Here is a 21,981-nt window from a genome sequence, read left to right as displayed (position 1 = left end):
AGGGACGGCAGGTACCCTAGTGGTTAGGGAGGCAGGTAGCCCCAGTGGGTTAGGAGGGAGAGGCGGAAGGTAGCTAGTGGTTAGAGGGAGGGACGGCAGGTAGCCATGAGAGGAGGGACAGGATAGTGGTTAGAGGAGGAGCCCAGGGTTAGAGTGGGGGGGCGGGCAGGGTACCTAGTGGTTAGGAGTGGAGGGGGGGTGCGATACTAGTGGTTAGAGGGGAAAGAGTGGTAGAGGGAGGGACGGAGCTAGTGGTTAGAGGGAGGGGGCAGGCAGCCTAGTGGTTAGAGTAGAGGGGCGGAACAAGTGGTCAGAGTGGAGGGGGGGGCAGAGTGATACAGAGGCTCATCTATAGTAAAATGCAACAAACGCCTGGTGCACGAGCCGTTTGAGACTGACTCTTCGCGCAGTAAGATGTTAACCACCACTAGAATATCTGTTTAAAAATGTGTATTTCACTTCACATCAATTTACAAGACAAAATTGGCTGTTGAAGTAACGTAACTCTTTAAAGTTAAAAATTTGTTGTGTGTTTTCTGAGACACGGTTGGGTAGGGAGGGAATTGTTTCCATTCCTGCTGGTTAAATTCATCAAAACATTGAAATATTGGAATGATTAGGGATTGTTGATTTGACATAATAACTCAAAAGACACAGAACAAAAAGAGAAATTCATGTTTATTCTAAGAGAGAAATTATTATCCTAAGAGAGAAATTATGTAAATAAAAGAAATAATTTAAGAGAAATTATGTTCATCTCTACAGAGAAATATGTATAATTACAGACAAATTAGTATTTACAGACAAATTTATGTTTCATCTCTAAGACAAATTAGTTATACAGACACGGGAATTTGAGAGCAGGAGTGACTGTAATTTTGATTGTTCAGTATTCCTGAGAAAAGTACCCTTTTCAAAGGAAAATAAAAAACATAATTCATGTAAATGACAGATCTTGTGTCTGGTTTTGGTCTTTCGCTATATATAAAATTCATAATGTGGGTAAGAGAGGCAATAATACATTGTGTTATGGCAGATAAGAAGAAATTGGGAGAGTTTTTTTTAGAATGGGTGGTAACGAACATAAACCCTGTTCTGGATTCAGATAACGGACAGAGGAAAGAAAGGTTCTCATTGATCTCTTCCTTGCGGCCAATATGATCACAGGAAGTGTGACGAGATGACACCATCAGACAGTTCGCCCCGTTTCCTGGACAAAGTAGCAGTATTTTCTTGGGGTGGGGGTGTAATTCTTGCATTATTCGCTCAGAACGTTTCTAGTACTATTACCATGAGGACAGAAAGGAAATGAGGTACTGCTCTCCAGAAAGCCAAGGGGAACTTTGATTCAAAACAGTTGTTTAAACAATGAAAGCAAACCAAACAGCCAACAACAAAAAGTAGAGAACAACAAGGAAACAAGACAACCTCTCGTTGACGCAAAAAAATACATATCAAACACGAAGGAAATGTTTTTTATTTGGCACAAATAACAGGTGTATCATTACTCACTGCCCCCCCCAAATCTGACAGTATGTTAGGGAGGTGTATCCATCCACTCACTGTCCTTATATTCAGTATAGTGTTGTCATGACAGAGCTATGGGGTCATTATCTCTAGTGTTGTCATGACAGAGCTATGGGGTCATTATCTCTAGTGTTGTCATGACAGAGCTATGGGGTCATTATCTCTAGTGTTGTCATGACAGAGCTATGGGGTCATTATCTCTAGTGTTGTCATGACAGAGCTATGGGGTCATTATCTCTAGTGTTGTCATGACAGAGCTATGGGGTCATTATCTCTAGTGTTGTCATGATAGAGCTATGGGGTCATATACAGTCAAGTGTTGTAATGATAGAGCTATGGGGTCATATACAGTCCAGTGTTGTAATGATAGAGCTATGGGGTCATATACAGTCCAGTGTTGTAATGATAGAGCTATGGGGTCATATACAGTCCAGTGTTGTAATGATAGAGCTATGGGGTCATATACAGTCCAGTGTTGTAATTATAGAGCTATGGGGTCATTATCTCACCATGTTGGAGTCTGATGTCAGATGCAGACTGGACATCAGAATCCCCACAGTGAGAGGTTGTTGTTCAGCAACTTGACCACCTGCAGAGAGAGAGAGAAACATCAATACATGACACACTCAGAGAGAGGGAAGGCGGGAGAGGGGGAGAGGGGAAGGCGGGAGAGAGGGAGAGCAGGAGAGAGAGGAAGAGCGAAGGCGCGAGAGAGGGAGAGCGGGAGAGAGCGGGATGGTTTGGGAGAAGATTTATGGAGAGAGGAGGAGCGCTTATGCCGAGAGGGAATTCAACATTTAATTATTAGAATAACAAAATAACCAAAACAAAAAACAAACAACAAAACAAAAAATAAACAAAAAAATATACTATATTAAAATAAAAAATATTAAAATAACCCAAAACACAAATATAAACATAACACAAAAAATAATGAACACACAAAAAAAAACATTATTCATTAAGATATCATCACCATGGTATAAAAATTGAATTATATTACTATTATTCAATGTAAGAAAATATATAATCTTATTAAAGATATTAATTAATCACAGAGAGTTATTCATGATATTCAAGACATTCCGGCCGTTATTATTCAACACCGATATTCATCACCAACACTATTATTCAGCCCAACACCACATTATTCACCGCATTATTCATCACCACATATTCAACAAGCCAATTAAGACATCCAACACCAACACCCATATTATTCACATATTACCACCATATATTCATCACCATGTCTACATCACTAAGATATTCACCAATTAAGAGTTGTCACCATATCACTACATTATCTTACCACTATGATATTCAACACCAAAATTAAGGTTTAACAGAGAGTTAACACAACATGTCACAGAGAGCGGGAAGGAGTTTATGCATGCTTAGAGAGCGGCGGCTGCTAGAGCTTGGCGAGAGCCGGGCTGGGCTAGAGTTTGAAGGCAGGAGAGCGAAGGCGATGCGAGAGAGCCGGTAGTTGTATGCTTAGAGAGCATGCGTGAGAGAGCGAAGGCGCAGAGAGCCGGATGCAAGAGAGCGGCGTGGCTGCTTAGAGAGCGAGAGAGCTGGCACAGAGAGCCGAAGGCTAGAGCCGGCTACGAAGGCGAGTTAACCATCACCATGACATTCGGCCACTGCGACATCTTACCACCACATATTCACACCAATGTACATATTCATCACCACATATCTTATCACCGTCACCACATATTCACCTGTATATCCATCACTATTATCCATCACCAAACACCGTTATTCCACACCGTTATTCATCACCACATATTCATCACCATCACCATGGTCTGGTTATTATTCACCACCACATTATTCAACATCACCATATCTACCAACATCACCATATTCAATGCCCAATACCAGAGACATTCCACCATTCCGGTTTATATTCAATTGTTATTATTCGGCCACCATATGGTTCCGGTCACCATATTTCATATTCACCACCATATAACCTGGTCACTGAGCCCAACACCACATATTGGTCACCAAGATATTCACCAAGACATTCTGGCCACCATATATTCACGTACTAAGAGCCCATCACCATATTATATTCATCGCCAAATACCACATATTCACCACCAAGATATTACACCATGATATTCATTGCCCATATTCATCCATATTATCACCAGATATTCATCACCATAACAGAGCCCATGCTTATGAGAGCCCACAACAGAGCCTGATATGGAGAGGACGTAAGAGAGCCCACACAGAGAGCCTATTACTTGGCTACCAGAGTTTGGCAAGCAGAGTATTGGCTATTGGCGCTTATATTTGGCTAGAGTATTTTGGCTGCTTGGCTTAGAGCCTAATACAGATTTGGCTAGACGGCTGCATGCTTAGAGGATTTGAGAGAGTTTAACAGAGATCGAAGGCCAGAGACGGGCTTACAGAGCGGCGAACATGAGATATAGTCATTAATACCAGAGCTCATCACCAACACCAGATATTGGTACCAGATATTCGGTACCCGGACCACTATTATCTGGTCACCAACACCACATTATCTTATCACCAAGAGTATTTAACCACAATCATCACCAATGATATCTCATCACAATCATTATTCATCACCACCACATTCAACGAGTTATTCATCACCATGATATCCACCACATATTCGGACACCATCACCACATTATCCATCACCAATGTACCACATTATCATCACCCTTATCACCTTAAGATATTCAAATTATTCAACACGATATTCAAAATGCCGAACGAGATATTCGTCATATTGGCCACCAGATATTCACACCATCACACATTATTCATCACCAATACCTACATATTCATCACCAAGATATTCAACACCGCCACCACATATTCATCCACATATTCAACACTGATATTCAACACCGTTATTATTATCACCACATATGTCATCACCACACTCACATATTCATCACCAACACCATATCTACACCATGATATTCACCCACGATATCCACCACCATGATATTACCATGCGTCACTATGATATTCAATGCGTCACCTTACATATTCACGCTACACTATTCTATCACCAATACATATTCCACCACCATATTCCGGCCGATATTCAACGGTCACCTGTTATTCATGATATTCAACAATTAAGATATCCAACACCATGACATTTTCATCACTGGCGATATTCATCGTCACCAGGTTATTCACCACATTATTCATCACCAAGTTCATATTCATCCATATTCACCACATATTCAACACCAACACTGTTATTCAACACCATGATATTCACCATATTATTCATCGCCCACATATTCGCCCACATTCACCGCGTGCCCTATTATCTATCACTATCACTACATATCTGCCCTTGATACCATATTCATCCACCACGATATCCATCGACTATTCCACCATTCACCAAGACATTCAATACCGTTATTATCTGCATCGCCCATGATATTCAATAAGATATCCGGTCTATTATTATCTATCACCACGCCAAGATATTCTATGATATAATCATCTATCACCACATTCAACCGATTATTATCCACCATCACCACATTATCCGGTCACCAAGATTCATCACCAGTATATCTGTATCACTTTAAGATATTCCTGCATTTTGGTACCACATATTCATCACCATCACCAACACCATCACCTGTTATTATTCAACACCAACACCATATTCAACACCACATTATTCCGGACCACCAAGATATTCCACCACCATTCAATGCACTCACATTATTCCGGTCACCAACACTAAGATATTCAACACCATCACCATATCCGGCCACTATCACTGTTATTCAATGTGTACTAATATTACATATCTGCATCACCATTATTCACCATCAACATCACCACATATTCAACCATATTATCCTAACAATATATCCTCACATATTCAACGCCGTGCATCATCACATATTATCATCACCGTTATTATTCCACCAACAATTAATATTATCACCGCTATTATTCATCACCACCACCACATATTCACCACCACCACAGACATCTAACACCACATATTCACCACCAGTTATTCATCACCAAGATATTCAACACCAACACCAAGATATTCACACTGCATATTCCAATGCCCGTTATATTCAACATATCCACACCACGCCCATCACTAAGATATTCAATACCTGGAACGCGCCACACCATGATATTACTAAGATATTCATCACCAATATATTCATCACCAAGATATTGGTCACTATTATTCCACCATCGCCGCCCAACACCACATATTCACCTATCACTACATTATTCACAGATATTCGGTCACCACGCCGCCCACTATTCCAACAATTATTCACACTTGATACACTTCACCAACAGAGTCAGATTTGGCCGCAGAGACGGGACACACACAGAGAGCCACAACAGAGAGCCCACGCTATATATTCTGGATACTATTTGGCCGCTATATATTTCGGCTACATATTTGGCCGCCACGCTTAAGAGCCATTATTGAGATATTTGGACAAGAGCCCAAGGCTATATATTTCACACATATGCCGGCCAGGAGAGCCCAAAGGTGTATGTCAACATCCAGAGCCCAAGGCCAGAGACGACAATACGCTTGAGATATTTCACGCCTATCAGATATCGGTCACCACGCTACATATTCGGTCACTACATTATTCGCCTGTTATTCAACCACATTATTCACGCCGCCCAACATCCAGAGTTCATCACCACACATCCATCACCTTTGGTCACCAAGATATTCAATTATTCACCACCATATTATCTCACTATTCGGCCACGCCGCTCACAAGATATTGGTACTGAGATATCGTCACCAATACCTATTCCAATCCTTACATATTCACGCTGAGATATTCACGTTGTTATTATTCCCACCACCACCACCGTTATTATTCACCACACATTCCATACCGTTATTCATCACCATATATCCGTTATTATCCATCACCACATATTCATTCATCACCACATATCCATCACCAATATTATCTATACCGCCATATTATCTGACGATATCCAATTATTGTCATCATCACCAAGATATTCCACTATTCCATCTATTATTATTCATCACCATCACCGATATCCCACGCCTTCACACCATGACATTCATCACCAGATATCCTGCTCAGATATTCCACGCCCAAGATATTCACTTAACCAATACTGAGATATTCGGGTCACTACTAGCATATTCACGCTTAACACCTATTATCTGGTCGCTTGGCGCCATATATTAATACATATTCACGCTTACATATCTACGCATATATGCCCAACACCACGCGCCGCGTCACTGAGATATTTAATGCATCAACACGCCCAACAGAGCCCACACATGCCCAACATCCAGATATCGGACAACATGGTTGGGTCACCAACGCCAAGAGACCCACGCTTATATATTCGCCTACGCCCAAGTCACCATATTCGGGACGCTATGATATCCACCACCAAGATATTCATCACCATCACCATCACCACATATTCAACACCACATTCAAGACATTATTCACACCACATTATTCCACCACCAAGACATTCATCACATCACCAAGATATTCACGCCATTATCATCACCACGCCCGATATTCACACCAACACTATTCAACACCGTTGTCATCACCAAGATATTCAACACCGAGATTATTCAATTATTCAACACTATTATTCATCAAGATATTCCACCACCTGTTATTCCGGTCACCGTTCACATATTCATCACCACTGCTTTATTCCACCACCTGGTTATTATCCAACGTACCGGACACCACATATCCAACATCCATCACCATCACCATGATATTCATCACCCGTTATTATTACATTGTACATCACCACATTGTCAAAATTATTATCTCAACACCACATTATCCAACACCTTTATCACCACATTATTCCAAAATTAAGCATATTCACACCACATTATTCACCGTCTACATTATCTCACCATGATATCCATCACTGTTATTATTCATCACCTAAGACATTCCAACACCTATCACAATATTATCCACACTGTTATTATTCACACGTCAAAATTACATAACACCACCAGCATACACCACCACGATCCACCAAGATATTCATCGGTTGATATTATTGTCACTGGTTATTATTCACCACCATCACCACATATTCACCACCGCGATATCTAATCCACACGATCCATCCGTATTCCAATTATTATTCATCACCACCGTCACTGTTAAGATATTCAACACTACATTATCTTAACACCAACACTAAGATATTCACGTACCGATATCTACCACCAATGTACCACAGATATTCATCACTACCGCCACATTATCCTTCAATTAAGACATTCAATCACACTACATTATTCACATATTCATCACCACCATATTATCCAACAATTATTATCTTTACCACCAGATTATTCATCAAATTGATATTCAACGCACTATTATTCCACACCTATTATTCCAACACCATCACTATTCCACCAGCCCACATTATTCAAATGCCCACCATATTCAACAATACGCCATTATTCACAGACTCCATCACCAGATATTCACCACATATCTACCACGCCAAGATATCTAACGTCAACAGATATTCACGCTCAAGAGATGATTACCATACTAAGACGAACAAGAGAGTTCAATACAGATATTATCACCACACACACCATATTCAACACCAACATTTATATTATTCAGATATTCAACACCAAAACATTCACGACATTATTCACCAATGCCGCCCACTACATATTCACGCTAACACGCAATATTCGGTCACCAATATTCATTTACCACCAAGATATTCAATACGTTATTATTCACCGCCCGGCCACCATGATATTCACGCCTTTATATATTCATCACCAGACATTCCGGTATCATATTATTATCACCAACACTCAAGATATTCACCATTATCGGCGCACCAATGCCAAGATATTCTATCGCCTGGCGATATTCATCACTATTCGGTCACTAAGACATTCCACCACCACATATCATCACCACGCCCATCACCATATTCACAGGTAAGACCATGAGAGTCACGCTATATATTTACGCTTACATATTTGGACACGTAAGAACAGAAATGTACGCTTACGCTTAAGAGAGCCGGCTACAGAGAGCCACACAGAGATACAAGCAGGAGAGTCACACCATGCAGATATTTCAGAGAGTTTAACATGTTAACACTATATTTGCCGCCAGAGAAATGTGTGGCGTGGTTTATATCAAGGGCCAGAGAGTCGGGCTAAGAGTATTTATTTGGCGCTATGAGAGCTGGCTGCTTGGCATGCCGGCACGCCATATTCAACACTAAGATATCTGCACCACCAATGAGATATTCAAGATATTCAAGATATTCCAACACTGATATTCATCACCACATTATTCAATTATTATTCACATATTCATCAAATTATTATTCCACCAAAATTAATATTATCCATCACCACATATCGTTCCGTATTATTCACCACCCATCACCATTATTCATCACCAAGAATATTATCACTATTATTCATCACCACATTCAACAATTATTCACTACCAATTAAGAATATTCATCACCAAGGCTTAGAGAGCCGAAGGCTAAGGCTAGAGAGCGACATGGCGAGAGAAAGAAGGCCAGAGAGCGAAGGCTAGAGAGCAAGGGAGAGAGCGAAGGCGAAGTGCAAAGGCGTAGAGAGCGAAGGCGAGGCAAGCTGGTTAGAGAGCGAAGGCAAAGGCAATGAAGACGAGAGAGCGAAGGAGAGAGAGCCGAAGGCAATACGCAGAGAGCCGAAGGCGCAGAGAGCGAAGGCGTATGTCAAGGCCAGAGAGCCGGCAAGCTTAGAGAGCCACATGTAGAGAGCGAAGCGTTGAGAGCGGCTGCGCAGAGAGCCACATGGCGAAGAGAGAGCGAAGGCGTAAGGCTAAAATCCAGAGAGCGAAGGCAAAGGCAAGCGAAGACGAGAGAGCGAAGGAGAGAGAGCGAAGGCGAAGGCGAGAGAGCGAAGGCGAGAGAGCGAAGGCGAAGGCAAGCGAAGGCAGAGGAGTTAAGGCAGAGAGCGAAGGCGTAGAGAGCCGAAGGCGAGAGAGCCGGCACGTGAGGGGGCGACGAGAGAGTGGCGCCGTTATTATTCATTACCACATATCTACGCCCAACACCACATATTCAGGTGCCCACGCCTGGCAAAAATGGATTGTACCAAGAATATTATCGCCACGATATTCCGCACCAACACCATATTCAACCACTACATATTCGGACGCCGCCCCAACATCCACATATTGGTACCAAGACATATTCACCACCATTATTATTCCACGTTTACATATTCGGTCACCATATTCACTGGCATATTCACCACGCCGCCCAATATTATTCGGTCACTACATATTCACGCTGGACACTATATTCAACCGTTATTATTCACTACATTATTCACCAAACGCCACCACTCACATATCTACCACCATGACATCTAACAAACACATTATTCATCACCTGGTTATTCACATCAACACCAAGACATTATACACAATTATCACCAATATTAATATCTTAACCAATTATCACCACTCACATATCCGGTACCACATATTCAATGACATATTCCGGTACCGTATCACCATATTCACCACCAATGCCAAGATATTCATCACCACATTATTCATCACCCAAGATCACACCAGAGAGCATATTGGCTGCTAGAGAGCCATTGCTTACGCTTAGAGAGCGTGGCTGCGAAGGCTTAGAGAGTCAAGGCTAAGGTTATATAAAGAATACAGAGAGCCTAACGCGCAGAGAGCTGAAGGCTTATATTTAAGGGCACAAGTGTGCTGTGCCAGAGACGGCCGCTGTCATGCTTTAATAGAGAGCACACAAAGGCAAGCCGGGAAGACTCCAGAGAGAAGGAGAGAGCACATGAAGGCTAGAGAGCTGAATAACATATCACCGCCAATGCGCCGCGTTATCACCACATATTCACCATATTCCACGCTCACATTATTCCAACGCCGATATTCATCACCATATCTACCAAGATATTCCATCGCCCGGAGACCTACCACCAATATTCACCAGTACCAATGCCATATTATTCAACACCACACATTCGGCCACCAAGATATTCACACCACAACTAAGATATTCATCGCCTGGCACTCATATATTCACCGCCTGGTCACCATGATATTCAACACCATCACCATATTCAACAAATACAGACCGGGTCACTGATATCACATGCATGTGTTTGTCACAAGAGTTTAAGCAGAGAGCTTAAGGCTAGAGACGAAGGCTTAATAACAGAGCCTAATGCGCAGAGTTTGGCTTAGAAATGGAACACAAATAAGCAGAGAGCCACATGAGTCAAGACTCAGAGTTTGGCTAGAGTCAACAAGAATAACAGAGAAACACAAGTAGAGAGTTTGGCTGCAGAGTTTGGCTAAGAGAGCCCATTAACATGTGTTTGTCAGCAAGGAGCCCACAAGAGAGAGCCCAAGGCTGCACCACCAATGTTCAAACCGTTAGTTATCTATCACCACATTATTCCGGTCACCAATGCCAAAACAATATTCATCACCAAGATATGTCCGGAACACCATGATATTCCAACACCGATATTCAAGATAGTTCACCATATTATCCAACACCAAGATATTCACTGGTTATTATTATTATTAACACCACATATTCATCACCACCACATATTATCACCAAGAATATTAACATGACATTCAACATAATACATGATATTCACCAATGCTCAAGATATTCGGTACCAAGATATTATCACCACATATCCAATTAAGCCCATGGCTTAAGGCTTATATTTGGGCATATTACCAGAGAGCTGACAACGAAGCAGAGAGTGGCGTTTGAAGGCTAGAGAAAGAATAATAAGAGAGTTTAAGCAGGAGCTGACAACAGAGAGTCAAGGCTTGGCTATGCTGTGTCAGCTAGAGCCAAGGCGCATAATGTGCTTGGCTGCTTATATATTTGGACAGCTACAAGCCTAATATCTAGAGAGCCTGGCTGAGAAGAGCCGAAGGCGTGGCTGCTAGAGAGTCGGAAGGCGAGAGAGAGCCCACACCACGCCCATCACATTATTCATCACCGTTATTATTCCATCGCCCATATTATCTAACACCGACATTCACCACCAAGATATTCACCATATTCACACCAGATATTCATCACCATATTCACCACCATCACCTATCACCAGACATTCATCACCACATATTCATCACCAAGATATTGTAACAACCAGATATCCAACACCTATCACCATATTAATTCCGGTCGTTATCACCACATATCTTATCACCAATTATATTATTCAACACCAGACATTTTATCACCATATTCACCACCACGCCCATCGCCAAGATATTCCGGTCACCAAATTATACTTAATTATTATTCAACCCACATATTCATCACTTTATTATTCCAATGCTCACTGCACTATTATTCACCACATATTCACCATATTATTCAACAAACGGATATTCAAGACATCATACCACCGTTATTCATCACCACATATTCACTATGATATTCATGTCAACAACACTGATATTCCACCATCACCACATTATCTTACCACCACATATTCATCGAGATATTCACCAATGATATTCACCAAACAACACCATTATTATTCAACACTAAGATATTCACCACTGCGACATTCACACCACATATTCATCACCATCACCTTAAGATATTCATCGCCAATGCCACATATTCACCACCGCTTATTATTCAATACCAACACCAATATTAACAATTATATTATCACCAAGACATTCATCACCACCAAGTACCACCAAGACATCTGGTATGTACGCATCTGCTCACATATTCACCACAAAATGCGCCCAACATCCATATTACGACATATTAATGGTACCAAGATATTCACCACCAAGATATCATACATACACATCACCACATATTCACCACATATTCAATTATCCATCGTACCAGATATTCATCACCACATATCCATCAAGATCCAACTTATTATTCCGGTCACCTTATTATCATCACCAACACCTACCACCACATATCATCACCATGATATTCACCACATATTCACCTATCACTATTCATCACCATCACCAGATATTCAACACTTTATCACCAAGATATCCACTATCACCATTATTCACTATGACATTCATCACCACATATTCATCACCTATGATATCCACCTGGTCACTACATTATTCACCACCAAGACATTCATCACCTATCTATCACCACATTATTCAACATCTTACCACCTGTTATCCAACAACACCTGTATATTCCATCACCAATATTCCACCCTTATCACCACATATTCACACATCACCTGAGATATTGGTCATATTATTCATCACCACACCCGAAGACATCTGTGTCATGATATTCAACACCAATGATATTCATCACCAGATATTCCAATTATTATTCAATGCCAAACATCATGGTTCACGCCGCCAACATATTATTCCGGTGCCTTCACATATTCACGCATTATTATTCATCACCAGCCCGTTATTATTAATGCCACATATCCAACACCAGCCCACATTATTCATCAGATATTAGTCATATTATTATACCACATCCACCACATATCCACCACCACATATCTTTACATTATCTTTAATTACATTATTCACATATTCAATACCAATATTATTCAATTAAGATATTCATCACCTACATTATTCAGACATTCTTACCACCACATATTCCACACCACCAGATTATTCACCACATATTCAACGATATATCCAACAATGCCATATTCATCACCATCACCAAGATATTCCTATCACCAGACATTCCGGTACCACATATTCCATCGCCATATTCATCACCTTACCGCCGCTAAGACATCCAACATCACCACATATTCATCGCCCAACACCATGATATCCATCACTTACCACCATATTGTTTGTCACCATGATATTCATCACCATATTATTCACCAAGACATTCAACACCAATGCCACCAAGCGCTGAGAGAGCCAAGGCCACAAAGCTGGCTAGAGAGTCGTGGCTGCTAAAAGGCAAGTCAAGACCAGAGAGCCTAAGGGAGAGAGTCATAAGCAGAGAGCTTGGTTGCCAGAGAGTTTGAACAGAGAGCCGACACGTAGAGAGCGAAGTAGAGAGCCGTGGCTGAAGGCGAAGGCGCAGAGATGAAGTGAGAGAGCCGAATAGAGAGCGAAGGGGCGTGAGAGCCACACAGAGAGCGATGCGAGAGACGTATACACAGAGAGTCGACACGAAGGCTTAGAGAGCCACATTGGCTGGCCAATATTATTCCACTATCTGTTCAATATATTCATCGCCATATTCTAACACCAAGACATCCACCAAGACATCTTATCACCATCACCAGTGAGATCCAAATTAAGATTATTCAACACCTTAAGATATCATCACCTGTCTGCTATTCACCACCAATTGGTTTATTCAACACCGTTATATTCAATACACCACTAAGATCAATTACATATCACACCAATGCACTAAGATATTCAATTACATATTCAAGATATGCCATCGCCTGCATGTCAATGTGCCTTTACATATTGGTCACCACATATTCCACCGGCCGCCCAGCATATTCAAATTAATATTCAACATATTATTCCGGTACCTGTTCACATATTCACCACCACATATTCCACCACATTATTCAACACCAATACCAGACATCCACCAAGATATTCATACGTCACCACATGTCACCACATGTCGCAAACGCCTGTTATTATTGGGCACCATATTATCCGGTACGATATTGGCCAACAGACATATTGTCACCAGAGACCCAACTACCACCAAGATATTCACCACCAAGATATCTATCACCATCCATATTCACACAGACATTCATCACCATCACCACATATTATCACCAAGATTATCCAACACCATACTATGATATTCACCACATATTCACTCATCACCATATTCGGTCACCAATTATGACATTCATCACTACATTATTCATCACCAATTAAGATATTCACATTATTCATCACCATATTATTCCAATGTGCCTGTTATTCATCACCATATTCAACATCACCAAGAGTTCATCACCTGTTCACATATTCACTACCACCATTACATCTAACACCATCGCAAATATTCATTATTCACTTTATATATCTATTATTCACTTCAAGATATTCACGCTACATTATTGGCACCAACGCCACATATTGGTACCACCACTAAGAGTTATTCAATACCACATTATTCAATACCACCACCAAAGATATTTAAACACCTGGCACCAGATATCTACCACCATATTCACCACCTATCACCATCCCATATTCAACACCACCACATATATTCATATTCCGGTCACCAAAAATATCTTATCACCATATTCATCACCAACACGCCCATTTCACTATTCATCAACACCACATTATTCATCACCAAATATTCCGGTCATCAATATTCACCATATCTTACCACCACCAGATATCCATCACCACATATTCATCACCATGATATTCCACCGGTGTACATATTCATCACCATATCACCAACACATTATTCATCACCATATTATTCAACACCACATATTCACCACCAAGATATTCCATCACTATTTGGCGTAATGCCGAAGGCGCAGAGCGAAGGCATGCGGTTTTAAGACTAGAGAGCCGAAGCAGAGACGGGCTGCTTGAGATATTTGGCTGGGCACACAGAGAGCCGAAGGCCAACAGAGAACACAAGCAGAGACGGCTAGAGAATGGACACAGAGAGCCGGCGCTTGGTCACAGAGAGCCTAACGCAGTTTGGTGTCGCATGATCTAGAGAGCTTGGTTACAGAGAGTCGACACATACAGAGAGCCTAATAGAGAGCCGAAGGCTTAGAGACGAGAGGAGCCGAAGGCTCATATTCACGCCACCAATGCCCACGCCGCTATCTACCACTATTATTCATCACCTACCACCACATTGGTCTACCACCATATTCACATATCCACCATATTATTCACCATTATTCATCACCATGATATTCAAGATATTCCGGTCACCGGTTATTCGGTCACCACCAAGATATTGGTACCACATATCGCGTGATATTCAACACCAATTAAGATATTCAACACCACATATTCAATACCATATTATTCAACAATTAAGATAAGCCCACGCTATATTTATGCATGGCGCCAGAGCCCACGCTGCAATACCAGAGATTTGGAACACTGGGCTTATATATTTCATTACCACGTTTATGTTGTACATGAAAGATATTGGCCACAGAGACTGGTCACTACAGACGGGTAGCCTGGTCGCCGCCAGCCTAAGAGACGGTCATAACGCGTGTACGCTGGCGATATTCACGCTGCATGCCCAACATCTGAGATATTTGGACGACATATATTTGCCGCCACAAGCAGATATTTGGCTTATGAGGATGGCCACACGCGTCAACAGAGAGCCAAGGCGAGAGAGCCGAAGTGCTTAGAGGAGCTGTGGTTGCGTGAGAGCCGACACACAGAGAGCCGAAGGCGTGAGAGCCGGGCGAGAGAGCGAAGGCGCACATGAAGGCGCAGAGAGCGAAGGCAAAGGCAAGCGAAGACGAGAGAGCGAAGGAGAGAGAGCCTATGAAGGGAGAGAGCGAAGGCGAGAGAGCTGGCGAAGGCGTTGCGTAGAGAGCCGGAAGCAGAGAGTGGCAGAGAGCCACATGAGAGCCGAAGACGCAGATATTTCCACGCTATATATTCAACAGAGATCATTACGGCCACAGATGTTGGCCGCTACGCTATGAGACTGGCTGGCTAACAGAGCCCAATACCTAAGTATTTCATTAAGATATTTGTCAGCTTGGCTACTATATTTCAACCAAGAGCCCAATGCTGTGCTCAACTATATATACCTGGTCACCATATATTTCGCTACGCTTGATATCGCACGCTATATATTTGGCATATATTAACGCCAGAGAGCCCACTGGTCATGCCTAACAAGATATTCTGTCACTGATATTCGGCCACCAACACCACATATTCAACCAGATATCTATCATCACATATTCGGTCACCACGTGCCTGCGCCATATTCTTACCACCACATATCTACCACCAAGAGTTATTCGGCCACCACATATTCGGGATATTCACACCGGCATATTCGGTAGCATATTCATCGCCGTTATTATTACATATTATCACTAATATTCATACCAACAACACATATTCACAATTGGTGACATTATTGGACACCACGCTATGATATTCACGCTATACCGGATATTCACGCCATATCGAAGGCTTAGAGAGCCTAAGGAAGCAGAGAGCGATATGAAGGCTAGAGAGCGAAGGCTGGTTACTAGAGTTTGGACAACATTACTAGAGAGTTTGCTAGCAGAGAAAGAAGCAGAGAGCCACAGCTTAGAGAGCACAGAGCCATGCATATGCCAAAGGCTATATATTTGCACACAGTGCTTGTCGCTAGAGAGCGAAGGTATATGCTTAAGACCTAGAGAGCGAAGGAGAGACGACATGCACACAGAGCCGACATAGAGAGCTGCTAATGCTTAAGGCAGAGAGTATTGCTTAGAGTCAAGGCCAGAGGAGCGAAGGCTGCAGAGAGCCACACAGAGAGCCTAAGGCGCAGAGTGGCAGAGTTTGGCGCTTGAGAGAGCCGAAGGCTTGGCTGCGCACTGCTTAGAGAGCCACGTTTGAGATTTGGCCTATATATTTGGCACACAACAGAGAGCCTGACACACGCGAGAGAGCCGGCGAAGGCGAGACGGGCTACTTGGCTGCAGAGATTGACAATAGATTCTTACCACCAAGATATTGGTCACCAATACCAAGATATCTATCACCGTTATTCAATGCTAATTATTGGCCACTGTTATATTCATCACCGGTCACCACGACACTCACACCAATATCACATATTCACACCACATATTAATGCCTATCACCAAGATATTCAACAACACCACATTTGCAGTATATATCTAAACACCACCACATATCGTCATATTATTCAACAACACATACCACCACCAGATATTCATTGCGCACATCATCGCCGCCGCCTGCTTCCAACGCGCTACATATCGCACGCCGCCACATATTCGGCTTATATATTCCGCACGCCTACATATTCCGGCCATATCCAACGCCCAGCCCACGATATTGGTCACATATTCGTTCACATATTCCGAACACCACAATATTGGTACCACATATTCGCCACATATTCCGGCCGCCTGAGCATATTCCGGTCACTACATATTCACCGCCGCCACTATTCACGCCGTGATATCCACCATCACCACATATTCACCACCACCACATATTCCGGTATCACATATTCACCGCTCAAGATATTCATCACCATCACCGTTATTCAACAAATTATTATCCATATTGTCAAATGTACCATATGTTTTTCCATCAACCACATATTCTTAACACCATATTCACATGTTTGTCACCACGTTTGCATCACCAAGAGTTGTCAATCACCATAACATATCATCACTACTATTGTCAAATGCCATATTCATCACTACATATTGCGTACCATATTCAACACCAATGTGTTTATTATTCACCAGATATTATACACATCCACCTGGGTCACATATTGGTCATATTATTCGGTACCATCACCAGATATTCACCAAGATATTCAACGCCCACTAAGATATCATCACACTTACCACCATATTCGGAAAAGTACCATATATCCGGTCACCACGATATCCACCACCACATATTCACATTATTCATCACCACATTATTCGGATCACCACACATTATCCAACACCAAGATATCCAACACCAACACCAAGATATCCATCACCAACACGATTATATCTGGTCACCAACACCACATATTCATTCATCACCATATTATTCACATATTCACCATATTCACCACCTGCTATTATTCACCATCGATATTCACCACCAATGCCTGAAGATATTCAAACAAGAAGATATTCAATGCTCAACGCCTAAGATTTAACAATGGGTCACCACATTATTTATCACCATCACCTTGGCGATATTCATCACCAAGATATTCACACCAATACCAACACCAGATATTCATCACACCAACAAGATATTCATATTATTCACCGAAATATTCACCAAGATATTCAACAATACGCCCAATACCAGATATTAAACAACAATATTCCGGCCACCTATATTATATAACAATATACCATATATTATACATATTACAACATGAATAAATATATTAATTACCACATATTCCACCGCCCTATCACCTGACATTCACACCACATAGTCCACCAACAACGCCAACATAATTCATCACTATCACCATGATATATATCACTGGTGACAGAGCATGGAGAGCCGAAGGCGGGAGAGCGAAGGCGACCGTAGGCAGACCTGGCTCTCAAGCAAAGACAGGCTATGTGCAACGCTGCCCACAAAATGAGGTGGAAACTGAGGTGCACTTCCTAACCTCCTGCCAAATGTATGACCATATTAAATACACATATTTCCCTCTGATTACCCAGATACACAAAGAATCAGAAAACAAAACCAATTTTGATAAACTCCATATCTACTGGGTGAAATACCACAGTGTACCATCACAGCAGCAAGATGTGTGACCTGTTGCCTCAAGAAAAGGTCATCCAGTGAAGAACAAACACCATTGTAAATACAACCCATATTTATTTTCCCTTTTGTACTTTAACTATTTGCACATCATTACAACACTGTATATAGACAATGACATTTAAATGTTATTTTGCAACTTTTTGTGAGTAATGTTTACTGTGTTTTTTCACTTTTGTTTATTATCTATTTTACTTGCTTTGACAATGGTAACAATGCCAATAAAGCCCCTTCAATTGAATTGAGGGCGGGAGGAAGAGTGAGGGGGGGAAGAGCGGGAGAACGAGGAGAGGGGGAAGAGCGGGAGAACGAGGAGGGGGGGAAGAGCGGGAGAACGAGGAGGGGGGGAAGAGCGGGAGAACGAGGAGGGGGGGAAGAGCGGGAGAACGAGGAGGGGGGGGCAGAGCGGGAGAACGAGGAGGGGGGGGCAGAGCGGGAGAACGAGGAGGGGGGGGCAGAGCGGGAGAACGAGGAGGGGGGCAGAGCGGGAGAACGAGGGGGGGCAGAGCAGTTATTGCAAATTGATTTTAAAAGCCTGACATCCCAGTTTAAAAAGTGACTCAACTTCTGATGTGTTTTAGTGGAAGTAAATGTGGACCTGACCTTCCCACAAAAGTTGGTTACTACCGACTCTCATCCAAGTTCACCGTTTTCCTCCTGACCTTTATCGGTCAGAACAGTTTTATGAAGGGAACAACGAGACGCCATCAGATAACACTCAGGACAGGATGAACTTCCTGTGTACTTCACTGTCAGAGTAGGTACTGGAAACACATATCTCCCTCACTAGCTTTAAGCACCAGCTCACAGATCACTGCACCTGTACATAGCCCATCTATAATTTAGCCCAAACAACTACCACTTCCCCTACTATATTTATTTTGCTCTTTTGCACCCCATTATTTCTACTTTCTTCTACTACAAATCTACAATTCCAGTGTTTCACTTGCTATATTGTATTTACTTTGCCACCGTGGCCTTTACCTCCCTTATCTCACCTCATTTGCGCACATTGTATATAGACTTATTTTTCTACTGTATGTTTGTTTTACTCCATGTGTAACTCTGTGTTGTTGTGTGTGTGTCAAACTGCTTTGCTTTATCTTGGCCATGTCGCAATTGTAAATGAGAACTTGTTCTCAACTTGCATACCTGGTTGGTGAGTGAGTGGAACCCACGACAGACAGACAGACAGACAGACAGACAGACAGACAGACAGACAGACAGACAGACAGACAGACAGACAGACAGACAGACAGACAGACAGACAGACAGACAGACAGACAGACAGACAGACAGACAGACAGACAGACAGACAGACAGACAGACAGACAGACAGACAGACAGACAGACAGACAGACAGACAGACAGACGAGACAGACAGACAGACAGACAGACAGACAGACAGACAGACAGACAGACAGACAGACAGACAGACAGACAGACAGACAGACAGACAGACAGACAGACAGACAGACAGACAGACAGACAGACAGACAGACAGACAGACAGACAGACAGACAGACAGACAGACAGACAGACAGACAGACAGACAGACAGACAGACAGACAGACAGACAGACAGACAGACAGACAGACAGACAGACAGACAGACAGAGCAGACAGACAGACAGACAGACAGACAGACAGACAGACAGACAGACAGACAGACAGACAGACGAGACAGACAGACAGACAGACAGACAGACAGACAGACAGACAGACAGACAGACAGACAGACAGACAGACAGACAGACAGACAGACAGACAGACAGACAGACAGACAGACAGACAGACAGACAGACAGACAGACAGACAGACAGACAGACAGACAGACAGACAGACAGACAGACAGACAGACAGACAGACAGAGAGCGAGAGAGACAGACAGACAGACAGACAGACAGACAGACAGACAGACAGACAGACAGACAGACAGACAGACAGACAGACAGACAGACAGACAGACAGACAGACAGACAGACAGACAGACAGACAGACAGACAGACAGACAGACAGACAGACAGACAGACAGACAGACAGACAGACAGACAGACAGACAGACAGACAGACAGACAGACAGACAGACAGACAGGAACCCAGGGTGACCTCACACAGGTCAGGTCTACTAGGAGAGAGAGAGGAACCCACGGTGACCTCACACAGGACTGCAGCAGTGCATCTTAAAGCCAATTGATGCTTGATCTGAAAATGTGGTCTGCGTCACCGTACGGATGGTGTGACGCTACGCTGAGCCTCTGGAGGCACGCAGAAGACAAATTGAGCTCCGTACCCCGTCGCTGGGCACCTCAAGTTCTGTAACAATGAGGAGGGCTCTGTATAAATCCGCATTGACGTGATTGGTTGACGGAAGGTGAGGGCAGGAGGTCCTGTATAAATCCATCACAACAGCTCCGCGAAGTGCAATAAGTACGAATGCCCTGACTTCTGCAGAGGCCCTATCGCAGTAAATGCTGCACGGCCACTGCAGACGTGGGATTGACCATGCAGAGCCCAGAGACTGGAGCAACACCGTGTTTACTGTGGAGAGCCCAGAGACTGGAGCAACACTGTTTACTGTGGAGAGCCCAGAGACTGGAGCAACACTGTTTACTGTGGAGAGCCCAGAGACTGGAGCAACACTGTTTACTGGGGGGGGGGCCTTTATCTCAGATCATTGATGAGGTAAAACCATATTGTTACCACAGTGTATGAAATGATACATACTTTGATAGGGGGGGACGGGGGATGATTTGGTGAATTCATTTTGTTTTCAGGGGGTTTCATTCACCAAATCATCCCCC

At 42.7% G+C, this 21,981-nt stretch overlaps 1 protein-coding gene across 1 annotated transcript in view; it reads right to left on the bottom strand.

The window, feature by feature from the left end:
* Positions 1 to 2,071: 2,071 nt before the first annotated feature.
* Positions 2,072 to 21,981, bottom strand: part of LOC106560310 (formin-2) — a 56,294-nt gene continuing 36,384 nt past the window's right edge. The window contains 1 exon segment of the mRNA XM_045699041.1: positions 2,072 to 2,116. Within this exon segment, the coding sequence (XP_045554997.1) occupies positions 2,072 to 2,116 (45 nt within the window).

This window comes from Salmo salar, chromosome ssa01 (assembly GCF_905237065.1).
Source record: "Salmo salar chromosome ssa01, Ssal_v3.1, whole genome shotgun sequence".
NCBI classification, from domain to species: Eukaryota; Metazoa; Chordata; class Actinopteri; order Salmoniformes; family Salmonidae; genus Salmo; species Salmo salar.
The sequence above is the reverse complement of the archived record's forward strand: the minus strand, read 5'-3'. Positions and strand labels throughout refer to the sequence as shown.